Source organism: Haemorhous mexicanus, chromosome 3 (genome assembly GCF_027477595.1).
Source record: "Haemorhous mexicanus isolate bHaeMex1 chromosome 3, bHaeMex1.pri, whole genome shotgun sequence".
Taxonomy (NCBI): Eukaryota; Metazoa; Chordata; class Aves; order Passeriformes; family Fringillidae; genus Haemorhous; species Haemorhous mexicanus.
This window is the reverse complement of record NC_082343.1, coordinates 9,460,328-9,477,435: the sequence shown is the minus strand read 5'-3', so window position 1 is coordinate 9,477,435 and position 17,108 is coordinate 9,460,328. Positions and strand designations below refer to the sequence as shown.

At 53.0% G+C, this 17,108-nt stretch overlaps 1 protein-coding gene across 1 annotated transcript; it reads left to right on the top strand.

The window, feature by feature from the left end:
- The first annotated feature begins 11 nt into the window (after nucleotides 1–11).
- Nucleotides 12–17,016, top strand: PYGB (glycogen phosphorylase B). Its single transcript, XM_059840766.1, has 20 exons — nucleotides 12–298; nucleotides 2,402–2,503; nucleotides 4,375–4,453; nucleotides 5,367–5,470; nucleotides 6,771–6,902; nucleotides 8,984–9,095; nucleotides 9,484–9,566; nucleotides 10,465–10,608; nucleotides 10,935–11,027; nucleotides 11,139–11,285; nucleotides 11,403–11,566; nucleotides 11,874–11,988; nucleotides 12,701–12,802; nucleotides 12,936–13,083; nucleotides 13,599–13,657; nucleotides 14,349–14,490; nucleotides 14,814–15,021; nucleotides 15,396–15,530; nucleotides 15,646–15,712; nucleotides 15,943–17,016. Exons 1-20 carry the CDS (start codon nucleotides 56–58, stop codon nucleotides 16,093–16,095), a joined length of 2,532 nt encoding a protein of 843 aa, XP_059696749.1. The 5' UTR covers nucleotides 12–55; the 3' UTR covers nucleotides 16,096–17,016.
- Nucleotides 17,017–17,108: the final 92 nt, after the last annotated feature.

Here is a 17,108-nt window from a genome sequence, read left to right as displayed (position 1 = left end):
TGCCCCAGCCCGGCAGCGGCGGAGGCAGCGGCGGAGCCGGCGGGGCGGCGGCGGGATGGCGGCGCCGCTGAGCGATGGGGACCGTCGGAAGCAGATCAGCGTGCGGGGCATCGCGGGGCTGGGGGACGTGGCCGAGGTGCGCAAGAGCTTCAATCGCCACCTCCACTTCACCCTGGTCAAGGACCGCAACGTCGCCACCCCCCGCGACTACTACTTCGCGCTGGCCCACACGGTGCGCGACCACCTGGTGGGCCGCTGGATCCGCACCCAGCAGCACTACTACGAGCGGGACCCCAAGGTGAGCCCCTTGGCGGGACGAGGGATGGGGGCTGGGCGGCTGTGCCTTCACCAAGGGTGTTTCCGTGTCTACCTGACAGGTGTCACTGTATGTGTGACCCCTGGAACTTGTCCCTTGCATGCACCTGGCTGTGAGGCAGCTTGCCGTGGCTGTACCCTTCGTGCATCCCACTGTGATTTCTTCCCTGTGGGCATCATGACACCTGTATCCCTCATCCCTGCTGTTGCTGTGTCCTCATGGATGTGTCCCTTTTAGACACCTCAGCATGGCTATGTCCCCATGAGCCTTGCCTCATCTGTGTCCCTCACACACATCTTGCCATGCCTGTGTCCCCACGGACATCACACAGCCATGTCCCTTGTGCAGTTTGCCATGACTGTGTCTCCACAAACTCTTCTGCAGTCCGGTTCCACTGAACCTTGCTGCAGCATTGTCCCCCCTTGGATGTCCTCATGACTGTCCCCCTGCACCTTGTCACAGCCATGTCCCCTGTGGTCCCACTCTGAGAAGGTCCTTGCATGGGCCTTGTAGCTGCCAGCTCCTCTGCATGCTCCACCACAGTCACGTCCTGCACTCACACTGCTGCGGTGGTGTCCCCTGTGGGCATCATCACCTCCATGGCTCAGCACAGCTGTGTCCTGACTTCACTCCTGCAGAGCAAGCAGGCAGCTCAGCTTTGAGGCTGGAGAGGAGTTTCTTGCCTTGTGAAAACCAGATAAGCTCTCCCAGAGTTCCTCCCCACTTGCTAAGTCAGGACAGTGATGCTGGAGGTGTTGAGGGCTGCAGGACGTAACTCAGACTTAATCCTTTTGAATTAAGACCTAATCCAGCACTTGACTGGAGAGCCACAGAGAGCAGGTGTATACAGAGAAAGGCACATACCTTCCCAGGGTGCAGGCAGGCAGCCACCTCCCTGAGTCAGCTCTTTTCCCAAGATGATGAATATTGCCTTGACACAAGAAACACAGTGCACTTTCACGACAGAATGGCTGCATGTGCACTGAGAGTTACACTGCTGCATGGGACTCTCCATTTTGTCCCAACACATGCAAATGTGCCCTGATCTGTATTGCAGAACTAAAACAAGGGATTGCACAGATCCCATAAAGGCTCAGAGGTGCCTGGAGTGAGTTTGCTTACTGTCCTCTACACTTAGATTTTCACTAGAAATGTGCCCCTGTGGAAGACTGAAAGGAGCAGGGCATTTGTGTGCAATGATTCCTGTCTTTCTGATGAGCCCCAGGGAGCAGACTGACCCTTTCAGACTCCCAGTAGAGGTGGCAGAGTGGGGAATGCTGCTGCTTAGCAGGGAAAGATCCACACTACAGTGGAAAGAGATTCAAAGGAAAGCACAATTTGAAGTCAGGTAATTACTCCATTAAGAATTCTGGTTTATTTATAAAAACATCCATAGTGATGAATCTGAGTGAGGGCAAAAGTTTGCACAGCCTGCTTCTCATCCCACAAACAGGCTTTCATTAGCATTTGCAGCACAGACACAGCTCCTCTCAAACTTGGAAGGTCACTGCACAGTTGTGCCAGGAGCCCTGCCACCTATGGGACAATTTACTTGTTCAACAGGGTGAAATGGGAATGAAACTCAGTGTGGGGTGAGCAGGAGGACCCATGAGATGGGAGTGCTGGAAAATTACCACAGGAAGGTGCTGGCCCTCAGCCCAGCCAGCCTGCATGAGGCAGGGGGCTTGCTCTGGCTTTTAGGAGACTGGATCAGCTCAGCCTAGGAAAACTTCAAAAACCCAGCGTAAACATCACCTCAGCTGAGCCTGACAGTGTATAAATATATCATTCAGCATCCTAGATAATAGTTGCCCTGAGTTAATTAGGGAAACACTTAACAGGCAGCGAGATTTTTCTATAGAAGGCTGTTGGCAGGGAGATGCGTGGTGGAGGCTTGGCCGGCGTCCCGCATGAAATTCTTCTGACAAACAACTCTGGTGCGTGGTGTTCAGGAGCAGGCGCCAAAAGCCAGTCTGGGAAGACATCCCTACTCTGGAAAATGCTTAGGTCTGCTCTTGATTTGAAGCAGCTTCAGTGAAAGCAAAGTGCTGTGCTGTGTGTAAGCATCTTGCTTTGCCTCCCCAGCGCATTTACTACCTGTCCCTGGAGTTCTACATGGGTCGCACTCTGCAGAACACCATGGTGAACCTGGGCCTGCAGAATGCTTGTGATGAAGCCATTTACCAGGTAAAGTCTTGGGGAGACAAGGGTCCCCCTGATACAAAACCTTTCCACACAGATGGCTGAGTGTCTTTTTTTCTCAGGGCTTCACCTGAGGAGGTTGTTATTTGAACTGCACAAAATGAAGCTTGGCTCTTTCTTAGTGTTTTTCATTTCCTGGAGAAGACAATGGGGGGGGGGGCTTGGGGTTCCTTGGAGTTGGAGTACATTTTTCCAAACCACCATTGGAGTCGGAGTACATTTTCCAAACCACCCTGTAGTGAATGAGAGAACCCAAAAGTGTATACTGAAAACAACACCCAGTATCCTAAATGACATGAGAGTCACAGGCTGCAAAGAGCTTTCCATTAGTGGGAGAAATTATGTTTTATCATAGGAGATGTAGTGTAACAGGAGAGACTGGGACTAGAGCAGCAAAACAAATTACAGTTCATACACTGAGGTACACAAGGCACAGCAGCAGTGCTGGCAGGTAGAAGTTAATTGGTGGGAAAGGAAAAAGGAGGGAAATAATTTGCTGGAAAGAAAATGTCCTCAGATGATTTCCATCTTGAAAAAAACACATCACCAAGGCAGTCACTAATGTGAGGCCATTGTTACTTACTTATATGGTTATTTGCAGACACCTCTGCAACAGCACAGTGACCTTTTTTGACAGAATGAGGTTTTTGGCTTTCTCACCCAAACCCTTTATTTCTCCCAGCTTCCCCTCTGCCCTACCAGATTGATCTATGTTACACTTTGTAGCAGAAGTTGGGCACTTCACTGTCTCTCGGAATGAGGTGCTACAGTTGCTGCTGAAACATCCTGGCAAGCGCTTTCCCTGCCAAGAGATCGGAAGGGATTTCCAGGGAGGCACCTGTTTCCTCTCTGAGGTATTGTGCCTCAGAGAGCCGGCTGGCTCTTTTCAGGGACATCCTCTTAAGTTCCTTTGCAAGACACTTTCCAAGTGCAGATTTGGCCCGACATGCCAAGGCTTCCCTCGCTGTAGCCTCCAGCCTGTGGAGCTCATCATGGCCTATGGCCAGGTTGCTTTGAAGGTCTCATAGCTAGCATGGCTCTGTCACAGAGAGAATTCATCTCAGTGTTTGTGTCCCCATCACTCTGTGCATGAGGCTTTCCCATCTTGTGGTTGCAGACCATTGAAGTGCTGGGAAAACAGTTTGGGGAGCAGCTGTGGTATTGGCCTGACACCGTGCTGTCCCCCCTGGCACCAGGGTGAGCTGCTGCTGCCCACTGAGAGTCTGCACCCCTGGACTCCTGGAGAGTCCTTGCTGCTGGCAGCCTTAGCCTTCATCTGGCAGGGGCCCCCAGACCATAGAGCAAATGGCTCAAGAGATGCAGGCAACCACTTCCAGCCATGGACTGCAGCCAAGGAGCTCGGTGGCAGGCTGGGCAGGATGTGGGAAGCACAGGGAGTGCTGGTGAATGCTGCAGTCACTGCTGCCAGCCTGGCCATGCCCTTCCTCAAGGACTCAATGCACGAGCAGAGGGATGACTTCCCCTGCCCAGGCAGGACTCAGGGATCCCTTGCACACTGACTTGACCATTCCCCCCATACTGTCTCCAATGTCAAGTTTGGTCAAAGGGCATCCTGACCTGAGGGGCTGTTTGGGCATGAGAGTTTTGTCTGAACTCGCTAAGGAAACCTTCATGGGAAAGCAACATCTGGCGATGGGCTAAATTGTTTTCCAATCAGTTGGACTGCCCAAGGACTAGGTGTTGGTGAGATGCTTTGTGGGGAGGGATGCAGAGACCTTGTGGGTTTAATTTCCCTCAGTGTGGGTGGTTTTGGGATGTGTTTATCCTCCTTGGAGAGCAGCTCAGGACATGGGGTTTGTTTGGTGACATGTTCTGCTGCGGTTCTTCCTCAATAGCTGGGTTTGGACTTGGAGGAGCTGGAAGAAATTGAAGAAGATGCTGGACTGGGAAATGGAGGCCTGGGCCGCCTGGCAGGTAATACAGGGGGAGGGGAGTTCCGTCCTCATGCAGAGTGCATGGGGACCGAAGGTGGCCTGGCTGTCACACCCTCACCACTGGCATCTGCCCCACAGGCTTTCAGCAGTGTGGGACCCTCCTGCCTGCTCCTGGCTGGCCAGAAACACCCCCTCCCCAGTGAGAGCAGCCCAGAGCTGTAGGTGTGTTCTGCAGTGCAGCAGGCAGAGCTGTGGCTGGAAGAGGCTGTCTGGAGCCTTTCTCCTCACCTCCCTGTGAAATCTCTCACTTCTCAGAGGCACTCAACAGCCCTCACACAGGCAGATTGTTGGCTGCTATTTTAGTCTGCCTGTCCTGTGGGACAGCTGGAGATGAGAGCTCCCCAGCACGGAGTAAATGCTGGGGCTGATCTTTACCAGAACTGCCTGGATTGAGGGCTGGAAGGGTTTCCTTTGGAAGCAATAATAGTCAAGTAGTTGGTACAGCAGGTCAGGGTCAGAAGCTCTGCTTTACTGGGCAGACAGGCTTACAGCAAGGCAAGTTTAGAAGAGCTCTCACTGCAACAAAGCTGGATTTGGGGTTTTGGTGGTCTGTCCTTGTCACCAGCAATTTTGGGGGTTTGTGGTTGCTCAGCAGGACATGCATGGAGTCCTGCTGCAGACTGTCTCCTTGTCTCCCTTTTGCACATGGGTTTTCCCTGAGTAATAAACATTTCCAGCAGCACATTGTGGCAGCTCCTCATCTCCATGCACAGCATACTGTAGGAATGTGCAGAAAGCGAGGAGTGAGGTTCCTTGCAGAGTGCCCATACTCTGCTCCTACAGCCTGTTTCCTTCACCCTTACAGCCTGTTTCCTTCACCCTTACAGCCTGTTTCCTTCACCCTTACAGCCTGTTTCCTTCACCCTTACATCCTGTTTCCTTCACCCTTACAGCCTGTTTCCTGGACTCCATGGCCACACTGGGGCTGGCAGCGTATGGTTATGGCATCCGCTACGAGTTTGGGATCTTCAACCAGAAGATTGTCGATGGCTGGCAGGTACTTGGAAAACTCAGGTCCCTCTTTCTCCCTCTCTTTCTTGCTGTGGACAAGGCCTGGATGTAAAAGGCACTGCAGTGCTTTGAGCTGCTCTTAAACTGGGCATTTGAGTCCCGTCACTGGGCAAGATGATGAGGGAGTTGAGCCTCAGGGCATGGCTGAGACCAGAGGTCTGCCTTGCCTGGGTCTCCTCAGTGCAGCTGCAACAGCCCCAGAGTCCCATCCAACCTGGCAGTGAGTCAGCAAAGCAGTCAGACTAAGGATGGAGATGTGCCTAAATACCTCAGGAAGGCGTCTGGCAAGGGATGTGTTTGATCATTGTGGAACATAGGCAAGTCTGGGGTGATTGCTGTTCATGTGGGTTCCCTGGTCAATGGCAGACAGGGATTAAACAGGAATTTTCCTGTAGCATTAGTGATCATACTATTTTCCAGTGAAAATAGGCTAAATTGCCTCAGCTGGCAGTTTTCCTTAGTATGTGTCTGAAAAAGGTTTTCATTAGGAGACTCACCTTTCTTCAGAGTATAAAGTGTCTTTTTCCCTTAAAATACCAGTCTGTAAGTCAGGGACCATGAGAGGTTTGAAAGTTGTTTTTTCCTGCTTCTCCACAAAGAAGCTGGAATGCCAAGCCCCATAAATGGTGAAAACTGGGAGGGGAAAGCTTCCCCCGTATTTGACTTCATGTTTCTTAAAAAAGAACAGGGGTGTTGGCATGCTGGGCTGTGGCCCTCCCCCCTGCCTTGCCCCTCCTTGTCCCACTATCTCTCCCTTCCTTTAAGTCCCTCCCCCCACGGCAGAGAAATGCCTGGAGGCACAAGGCATCTCTGGATAACACCAGTCTAGGTGGCTCTGATGGATTCACTTTGCTCCCATTTTCACAGTTGTGATCTGAGGGGAGAAACCCCCTCTGGCAGAGGGCAGAGCAGTTAACAAGACCTGGCTTACAGGGTGTGGCTTGTGGCCAGGAAGGTCACCACTGGCTGCCACATCCTACATATTCCACAGTATCCACAGTCAAACTGGATGTAAAGGCCTGGAGAGAGACTGAGAGCAGTGGTCTGTGCAGTTTGCATGGCTTAAACCTTAACAAAGACCCGTAGAGGGTGATTTATTTATACCAGCCGGGATGCACTCATCCAAGCTTTGGAAAGCCTGGCTATCCTCTAGAGGCCTCTGCATATCCATTTTTAAAGTCAGCTTGCTGAAGGTTTGCTTTTAAACCAGTCTCCCTGTGAAGAGCCGCGTTCAGCCTTCTCGTGGAGCCACAAGGCTCTCCTTGATCCCGGTGTGCCCCTTGCAGGTGGAGGAGGCGGACGACTGGCTGCGCTACGGCAACCCCTGGGAGAAGGCCCGCCCCGAGTACATGCTCCCGGTGCACTTCTACGGCCGCGTGGAGCACACTCCCGAGGGCGTGAAGTGGATCGACACCCAGGTACCGCCATCGGTCTCCCCCTGCTGGGCTGGGGAAGGCCAGACCGGGTAACCCTGGGCTGCCTGAGGTCTTCAGGCTTTGCTTCCCGCCCAGACTGGCCGAACTCCCTCTGCTACCCTTGCACTTATGAAGGTGACTTTGTAGCCTATGGGGTTTGGGGAGATAAAAGCTTTTGTTGAATTGTTGCAGCAGGATTTGAGAAAAAAGAGAGATCTGTTGATCTCCAGGGCAAAGCCCCACAGTCTTACATGGATTTATGTTGGAGGAGAATTGTAGGCTCCTTCCACGCTGCTCCTGGCCACTGTTCACTCACACTCTGGATTTTCAGCCGGTTCTGATGCTGCTGCTGTGCAGAGGCATGGAGCAATGCTGTGGGTGTTTAACTCTTCTGAGAGCAAATTCCTCTTTCCCAGAGCAGCCCAATGGGCAGAGTGCTGTCAGGAGAGGCTGGAGGTGTGGATTCCAATCTCCAATATGCCTGGAGGCCTTGTTTTGTGGTATCATAGAGCACCAACACTTCTTCAGCCTCTCCCACTGTCGAGGAGGCAGTGCTGTACTTCAGGAGCTCGTGCTTGTTCAGGCTGCTGCATCATAGGTGCCTTCCCATTTTGCTGCTAACGAAGGCACAGATTTATTAAAAGGATCAAAGATGCTTCAGCCTCTCCTCTGTAAGCGCTGCTCAGGGTGGAGGAAGGAAGGACAATTAATTTCTCTGTGATTCAGGGAGATGACCTAGCCTTGTTCCCATAATGTTCAGCAGTCTCTCAGCCCGATGAACCAGCTCAGTTAATCCAAGGAGCTCACAGCCACAGAGCTCAGCCATTATCTTCAGTACCAAGAGCTGAAGCTCATTTACAGTCACCTGGGCCTGCTCAGAGGAGAAATAAACCATTTCATCTCTGGTTGTCAGAGGCTGTGAAGTGACCTAGGTCATTGCCACGTTAACAGTGCAGGGGTTCAACACCACAGCCCCAGCACAGTGAACATCTTGGGAGCACTGTGCCAGAGCTCTCTGGCCCCCAAGTGCAGCAGGCATCCATTTGGGGACCAAGTGCCATTGCATTTCAACATGTCTCTCTTCCGATCCTGCTGGTACTCTGGGGTTTCAGGGATCCCAAACACTGCTTCCTACAAGGAGGTGAGTTTTCAGATACTGCTGCTACGGGAACCAGTTGGAAAGGTTCAAAAAAGCCAAAGATGCAGTCTCCAAATATAGCATGGCTGAGTTCATGTGATGTGTACCCCTCCCTGGGCAGGCTCCCTGCCTGCTTCCATGTTCGGAGCTGGTAACAGCAGCTTGGAGAGCCTGAGCTCTTGCTGACTGTCCCCAGAGGGGAGCTGTTGCCCATGCCAGCATGAAGAGGCTGTTCATGACCCACATGTTGATCTGCCCAGGTTTTCCCTGCTGTGTGAACTGGGAGGTCCAGGGTTACTCCCTGTAGCCATGTGTGCAGCCTCCTGAGGCTTAAGCCTCATCTGCAAACTGCACAAAGAGTTTCACACTCCTGTTCAGTTCAGGTTCTGGAGATCTCAGTGGAGTTATCCAGGCAGGTTCAACAAACCCGGAATATTGGGTGGATGGCTCTGGAAGTGGTGCTGCAGTTGTAGGGTTTGGTCCTGGCAGGTTGCAGAAGGCTAATGGGCAGGATTCAGGCTGTGGAGTTAATCCCAGATGGAAACACAAAAGTCCAAGCTGCACTGGCTTTACCCCAGCACAGAGAGAATCCCAGTGGGCAGCTGAGGCTGCTTTCAGTGCTCTGATAGGTACCCCAGTTGGTTCAGGAAAGTCAGTAGGTTTCTTGCAACTCTCTTTTGCATGTCATTGATGGGGTTGAAAGTCAAGTTGGTCAGTAAAGCTCCAGACAGCTCTGGTTCTCCTATGAATGCTTTACCAGTAGGTGGTGGAGGTGCCCATGATAGCAGGGAAGTTTGTGAAGCTCAACAAGTGTAGTGTAGTGAGGTGAGATTCCTTCCACAGCCAGGACTTTGTTCTCTGGATTCTTCTTGCAGAGGTTTCAGCTGCTGTCCTACATTCTCCAGGTCACTGTGCTGTAACCAGGGGGGAACACTGTCCTTTTCAGGTTGTCCTTGCCATGCCTTACGACACCCCAGTGCCTGGATACAAGAACAACACTGTGAACACCATGAGACTCTGGTCTGCCAAGGCTCCAAACGACTTCAACCTCCAGGAGTGTAAGTGCTATCACTCCACTGCCTCTCCTCTGGCCAGGCTGGGACACAGTTGTCCCTCTGTGCATGGTACCTGGTGCAGCACTTCACATCTGGCCTGCTTTGTGTTTATTTCATAGCTATCTCCAAACTACAGCACTGTGTGCACATCCATGGATCACACTACTCCCTAACTGCTTCCAGAGCCCTCATACACCAGGACACCCACCCATCTCCTCCTGTCACTCTAGTGCCTTTCACACATGCACATTCCCATCCTGTTCCATCAATACCAGCCTGAATATTCCTGTTACAAAACCTCTCTACAAGAGAAGAGGGAAAAGTGTGGTGTCAGGGATCTGCCTGAATCTCTACAGCTGCTGCAGTGCTGTGTGTGTTTCTCTCCCTGCAGTCAATATGGGTGACTACATCGAGGCAGTGTTGGACAGAAACCTGGCAGAAAACATATCCAGAGTCCTGTACCCAAATGATAACGTGAGTGACTTGCTTGCCTCTCTTCCCTGTTGCTCAGAATCATCCTTCCTGCAGCTGTATCTCTTTGTTTGCAAAAACTAGGAGGTCATGGCCATCTGATGCTTGTTGCTCTGCTTTAATACAGTATAGGTTGTCCCTATAATTCCCAGGGAACAGGTATGGCTCTGCTGGCTCCAGAGGGTCTTTGCTGGCTGATTGGCAGCTGAGCCTGGCTCATATGGTGTAGCTGCTCTGTTCCATGCTGCAGGGAGGGGAAGACATTACTCCTTCAACTTCAAAGCAGTTGAGTTGTCAGTGTACACAGTGGGGACATCCCCAGTTCAAGGGATTTCTCACTGCAAGCGCTGTCCCAGGCCAAGCACTCACTGGGCTCTGGGTCCAAAAGGGAAGAGCCCTCATATCTAGTCATGGATTGGCATCTGTTCTGGAAAAGCAAATCCCCTGCACTTTGCCCCACGCCCTATCAAATCTGCTGGTGTTTTAAAACAGACCAGCAGAAAGCACGGTGTGTGTGAGGCAGCTGCTGTGTCCAGAGACACTCCTGGCTATTGCAGGAAGCCCAAAATCCTTTGTCAAAAAGTCCTGCAAAGGTTTTGCCACGAGGGAGGGAACTGTGCTGGCTCTGTAGGAGTTGCGTGGATGGGGCAGGCTCTCTCTGTGTCTCTCAGTTGCTCTCTCTGGAAGCAGCTGTTTGGGCTGCCAAGCCCCTTGTGAGTCCCTACAGCTGCTGTCCACATCGGAAACAGATGAGAAACAACCACATTTGCCCTGGTGAGGAGCCAAATGTGTGAAGCCTGTTGGGAAGCCCCTCGGGGTGGAGAGGAGCATCTCCAGGACTTTGGCTGCCAGGTGGGGATGGCAGCTGCAGCTCTGATGGGTGTGGTGCCCCCACTTGCAGTTCTTCGAAGGCAAGGAGCTGCGGCTGAAGCAGGAGTACTTTGTGGTGGCTGCCACCCTCCAGGACATCATCCGCCGCTTCAAGTCCTCCAAATTTGGCTGCCGAGACCCTGTGAGAACGTGCTTTGAAACCTTCCCAGACAAGGTGAGTCTGTGGGCAGAGGCATTGGGGAAGTTTCAGCCAGACCTGCCTCTCTTGAGGGAGAGCAGGACACTCAGGACTAAATGGGGGCATTTATACAAACACCCTGGCAATTTGGGTTGTAAAACAGATGATCGCCGGGCCTGTTTTCCCAGGGAAAAATTTGTAATTTGGAGCAAAACTTGAAAAGTTTGAATAGCTCCATTACTGTCTGTTTCTGGATTGTGAGTCATGAGAAGAGCCTTGGGGCTGACCCTTACCCCATGCATGCAGGGCACTGTCAGAGTCCTGTCACTGCCAGGACTGAAACCAGCAAGTCTGTGTTGCAGGTGGCTATTCAGCTAAATGACACCCACCCTGCCCTGTCCATACCAGAGCTCATGCGAATCCTGGTGGATGTGGAGAAGGTGGACTGGGACAAGGTGAGCAGAGCTGGGAGGACCGTGCTGAACCTGGCAGGGGAAGGACCTGTGGGGTTTCCTTTTCCCGCCTGGCCTGGGTGCACGTGCACTAACCTGCTGTCTGTAACACAGGCCTGGGAGATCACAAAAAGGACCTGTGCCTATACCAACCACACTGTGCTGCCTGAAGCCCTGGAGCGCTGGCCGGTCTCCATGTTTGAGAAGCTGCTGCCGCGGCACCTGGAGATCATTTACGCCCTCAACCAAATGCACCTCGATGTAAGGGACTGGTGCCAGGCTGCAGGAACTCTGGGGACCTTGGTGTGACCGCCTTTAGGATGGGAATGGTCCCAGGTGCTGTGGCTGTGTCACTCACGTCCCTCTCCCTGCCTGCAGCGTGTGGCAGCTCTGTACCCAGGGGACATCGACCGCCTGCGGAGGATGTCGGTGATCGAGGAGGGAGACTGCAAGCGCATCAACATGGCTCATCTCTGCGTCATTGGCTCCCACGCCGTCAACGGCGTGGCCCGCATCCACTCCGACATCGTGAAGAACTCGGTGTGAGTTGGGACACACCCAGGAGTGCGCCCCCTCCCCTCACTGGGCTTTGCCTGCCAGCTGGGAAGGGTTAGCTGGGGCAGCTGGGTGTCCAGGTCTGCTTTGGTCGCCTTGCTGGGGAGACTCTCTCCCTTTGCAGCTGGTGAAACTCTTGGCAGTACAGCTGAGGAAGGGGGTGAGAGGCAGCAAAGAGTTCACAGCTGTTACAGGGACGTTGGTAGAGCCTGCCCTGAGTCAGGAGCACACACTGTGGGGGCCCAGCTGTAACTCAGGTGGTGGTGGGTGGCTCAGAGCTCCGTGGTGTTCCAGGTTCAAGGATTTCTATGAGCTGGAGCCAGAAAAGTTTCAGAACAAGACCAATGGGATCACGCCGAGGCGCTGGCTCCTGCTGTGCAACCCAGGATTGGCTGACATTATTGCTGAGGTGAGTGGTGATCATGTGAAGTGAGCAGCTGTGTGTGATCCCTTTGGTCACCTCTTCTTGTGGTCTGGTCAGCCCTGAAGGTGACACCTGGCAGCTCTGTGGGAACAGCCTGGGAGGACCATGCTGTCATACGTGTAGGTGTGAGATTGGCTGGGCTCTAAAGCTGATGATGAAAAGTTGGCCAAAAACAGCTGCAGAAATCTGCATCTGGTCCCTGCCCTCGTGGGGACTGCACACAGGAACAACCATAGGGTGTCTGGACAGGTGTTCAGCTTCATAGGCACAAAGGAGCTCCTACCATGGAGGCCCAGCTCCAGTTCTGTCCCTTGTATTTCCCAGGCCCTTTAGGACAGGTTTTTACATCGCACTGCAATATGCCATGACTGAATATCATCCTGTAGTTAAATGAATCTTTATGTCCTGCCCATTGGTTTCTCCAGCTGCCAGGAGGCCATGACACATGTGCATGCACCCTCCCTCTTCCTGCTAAAACTCCTTGAGAAAGGGGGGCTTGTCTGAATTTTTGCAAGTGCCCTGTTTCCATTGGGCTTCTTTGTGATACAGAGAAATAACTTCACAATAAGAAACTGTGCCTCTTTTCCTGGCCTCACTGCCTCTCCCTGTTCCCAAGGGGACTGCGGCACCTCTGCTGGGAAAGGGCAGTTGTGGACTGGGTGAAGTGTCTCATGACATTCCTGATTTGTTGTTTTAGAAAATTGGGGAAGGCTTTATCACAGACCTGAGCCAGCTGAAGAAGCTACTGGAGTTCATTGATAATGAGACTTTTATCAGGGATGTGGCAAAAGTCAAGCAGGTATCGTGCACTGGAGGTGGCCTGGGGGAAGAAGGCTAAAAGCACCATGCTGCCAGGAACATCCCAGCAGCAAATGCTCACTTCTGATGCAAGCCCTGGCAACTCATGCCTGTTCCTCAAATTTTTCTGCCAGGAGAACAAGCTGAAGTTTGCAGCCTACCTGGAGGAGCAGTACAAGGTGAAGATCAACCCTACGTCCATGTTTGATGTCCAGGTGAAGCGAATCCATGAGTACAAGCGGCAGCTGCTGAACTGCCTGCACGCCATCACTCTCTACAACCGTAAGTCCCCCAGCCTCTCACTGCCAGGGCTTCTCTCCAGGGGGGAAGACAGAGTGGCTGAAGGCTCATACAGAGCTCTGGGAAAAGCTCACTGCCCAAATCTCCAGCCCAGGTAACCTCCACACCTGCTCTACAGCTGTTGAGACTGACCTGGTGCAAGTTAAGACCCCGTTTCCCATTGTATACTTGGGGCCCCTGCCCATTCCCAAGGCAAGTCATTGGAGCTCTGCATTGCTCTGGCTTGAGGAGTTCTCCAAGGATGTGAATCCCCAAGGATTCTGTGGCCCTTTTTTGCCCACCACAGCTCCAGCAGACGTCTGGTTGGGCATCAGAGTCCTACAAGGTTGATGGGTCCTTGTGACATGGGCTGAGATCCCAGCCCACCTCTGATCAGGCAGTAAACTCTGCCCAGTTTATCTTCAGTTCTGAAGATTTTTAGTTTTTTTTTTTTTTTAAGACCAAATTTGAGCTTTCAAATTTGAAAAAATTTTGAAGAAAGATCCCTGCTCTTTCAGGCATCAGATGCAATCCATCCAAATCCTTTGTGCCCAGGACCATTATGATTGGAGGAAAGGTAACCTGCATTCCAGACTCCATGCATGTGTGGCTTGGGGGGTGGATGGGGAAGGTCCTGTCCCCTTACTGTGGCTTTGCTGGGCCTGCTGTAGATTAGCCAGCAGCAGGGAACACCTCCATGAACTGGACTGAGCAAGGCTCCATCACTATTACCCCATGGCTCACTTCTCCTCCCAATAGGGTGTTTTTCCTAATTTATGGCTGGGAGAATTAGAATTGTTCAGGCTCTGGGGAGACTTTATTGTAGCCTTTAAGTGCTTGAAGTTGGCCTTTTAAGAAAGATGGGGACAAATGTTTTAGCAGGACCTGTTGTGACAGGACAAGGGATAGTGGTTTTAAATTGAAGAAGGGTTAATTTAGATTAGATCTAAGGTAGAAATTTTTTCAATCACTGTGGTGACCCACTGGAACAGGTTGCCCTGAGGTGATACATGCTCCCTCTCTGGAAACATTCAAGATAGGTTGGATGGGGCCCTCAGCAACCTGGTCTAGTTGAAGATGTCCCTGCTCATTGCAGGGGGGTTGGACTAATGTCTTTCAAAGGTCCTTTCCAACCCAAAGCATGCTGTGATTCCGTGTGAACAGCTGAGGTGAGGCTCAGACTCACTGCAGTGAGAGCCCCACACTGTCATCTCTTATGCTCTCCCTTCCTTAAAAGCTTTCTCCATTTCTGGACTGCTCTTCTTCAGGCAGCCCCTGGCTACCACATGGCCAAGATGATCATCAAACTCATCACATCCATTGGTGAGGTCATCAACAACGACCCCTATGTGGGGGACAAGCTCAAGGTCATCTTCCTGGAGAACTACCGGGTATCCTTGGCTGAGAAGGGTATGTCTGGTCTTCTGTAAGCACCTGTCAGAAGCTGGGCATGTCCCAACTGAGCCCAGGAACGGGCTGGCCTGAGAGGCAGTTGTGGCAGGACACCTGGCTGTCCCCTAGGAAGAGCCTGAAGGCTCCAAACAGGGCAGGAAGCCAGCTTCATGCAGGAGTGGCAGCAGCTGCTTGGGGTCATGGCAAAGCTGAGCCTGGCCCCAGAGTTGTGCTGTTTGGGCTGAGGGTGAGGTCAGAAGGGCCACTGGCAAATGCCAGTCCTGGTTGTGGGGAGCTGCAATGTGCCAAGGATTAACTCCTACTTCTCTTGCACCTGGCAGTGATCCCAGCAGCGGATCTCTCCCAGCAGATCTCCACAGCTGGCACGGAGGCCTCGGGCACTGGCAACATGAAGTTCATGGTGAACGGGGCCCTCACCATTGGTACCATGGACGGGGCCAACGTGGAGATGGCTGAGGAGGCCGGCGAAGAAAATCTCTTCATATTTGGCATGCGGGTGGAGGACGTGGAGGCCCTGGATCGGAAAGGGTTGGTGAACGCCAGGGCTTGTCAGATGGGGATGCAGGGCTCAGCTCTGGTGGGGAAAGCCATGTTCTCTGGGAGGGACACCTTCCTCTCTGGGCAGCTCTGGAGCAGGAAAAAGCAGGGAGCTAGAGGCAGTCTTTGCCTTGGGCTGCAAGGATTCAGCTTGCCCAAGCACACTGGCTGTGAGTGGGACAAGGCACGAAGTGTATCAGACACTGCTGCTGGTCTGAGCCACGAGCAGGGTGCTCTGATGGGCACAGTCCTGGGGGCAAGACCCCTCACTCAGGAGCTGTCCCAGATCCTTGCCTGCCCTCCCTGCCCCAGACACAAGGGCCAGGAAGAGCGGCAGTGCCTAGAGGCTGTCTCTGCTGGCACAGGTACAACGCCCGGGAGTACTACGAGCGCCTGCCCGAGCTGCGCCAGGCCATCGACCAGATCACCAGCGGCTTCTTCTCCCCTCGAGACCCTGGCTGCTTCAAGGACGTTGTGAACATGCTCATGTACCACGACAGGTGAGTCCTGAGAAGCATCCCTGGGCAGGGGGGAGCCCTGCCTGCTCGTGGGAAGATGTCTGTCCTGCTCCTGCCCAGAAGGCAAACCCCAGACAGACTCTGCTTTGGGTTTCAGGTTTAAGGTGTTTGCAGACTATGAGGCTTACATTAAGTGCCAAGGGCAAGTGGACCAGCTGTTCATGGTAAGACTCGCCCACTGCTGAGTGGGAAGACTGGGGGTAACTGGGATGAGTGTGGAGCCCTTCTTATGGACACTGCAACATGTGGGTGCCCTGGGGCAGGGTGAGGCAGGTTTGGCTGCTTCAGCAGCCCCACACCATGGGGTTTTAAACTAGCCATTGCCCTGCAAGGCTGCAAGCCAGGATGGAGCTGGGTGAGCAGCTGAGACTGACATTGCCTCTCCTCTTCCCAGGATCCCCGTGAATGGACAAGGAAAGTCATCAGGAATATTGCATGCTCGGGCAAGTTCTCCAGTGACAGAACCATCACGGAGTATGCCCGTGAGATCTGGGGGGTGGAGCCTTCTGCCACAGCAATCCCCCCGCCCAACCTGCCCCGAAATTGATGCAAGCACCAATGGAAGGAAGGAGGGATATGCTCCCATCGCAGGAGGCCTCACCTGCATTTCACCACCAGTCAGATGGGCTCAGCTCTGCAGAAACAAGGCCTTTCCCTCAGAGGGATAGAAGGATGCTCTGAGAAGGAGCCCTGACTAAGGAACAAGAGCTGGAGGGCAGGAGAAAGGACCTTGTGTTTGCACCTACCTAGCCTGCATGTGCTGCATAGTGCTTCTAGTGAGATGACCATGGATAAGTCTTCCACAGCTGTGCTCCATGCTTAACAAGGGCTTTCCAAGTAAACCCTCCCCTCCACTGTGTGCAAGGGCCTGGCCTCCTTGACCCTGCCCTGTAAAGTAGGATTAGCCAAGACAGAGTGTGTCTTTCTCCTGCAGGGGGCTGCTGGGCCCAAAGCTGGGGGAGGGAGAGGCCAGTGCCTGCCCATCCCCTTCCCCACTATCACCTAAAGAAGGGGGGGCTGCTGTGAAAGCAGCTGGCCCCAGGGCAGACACTAATGTAAAACACTGTGCCACAAGCAGGAGAGCCTGGGATCAGCCACTTCCTTGCCACAGAGCTTACTGTAGCCTCCTACCATACCTCTTACCTAACTAAAGGCCCCGCAACCAAGGCACTCCAGGGATTTTTAGCCTCCATCTCTGCATAGGGAGGGCTGTACCTGCCACTGGCAGCTGAGTAGCTGAGCCTGTTGGCTCTTGGCTCTGCAGATACAGCTCTGTGTGTGTGCTACTCAGGGGGTGAATATGGATCACATCCCTGGCACTCTTCCATAACAGGGTCATGCTGCTCCTCATGTCCCTCCCAGTGCTGGGGTCACAGTTTAACACCCATAGTGCTGTGTAGTGCACCACTACTGCCCTGTTTGACACCAACTCATTAAAACAACCCAAACACCTGCTGGTTTGACTTCAGACTGACTTGTGACTACTCCATGCCTCTGGGTTCAGGTTGCAACAAGTTCAGGCCACAATGCTTGAATCACTGCTGTCCTTGCCCAGCTGTG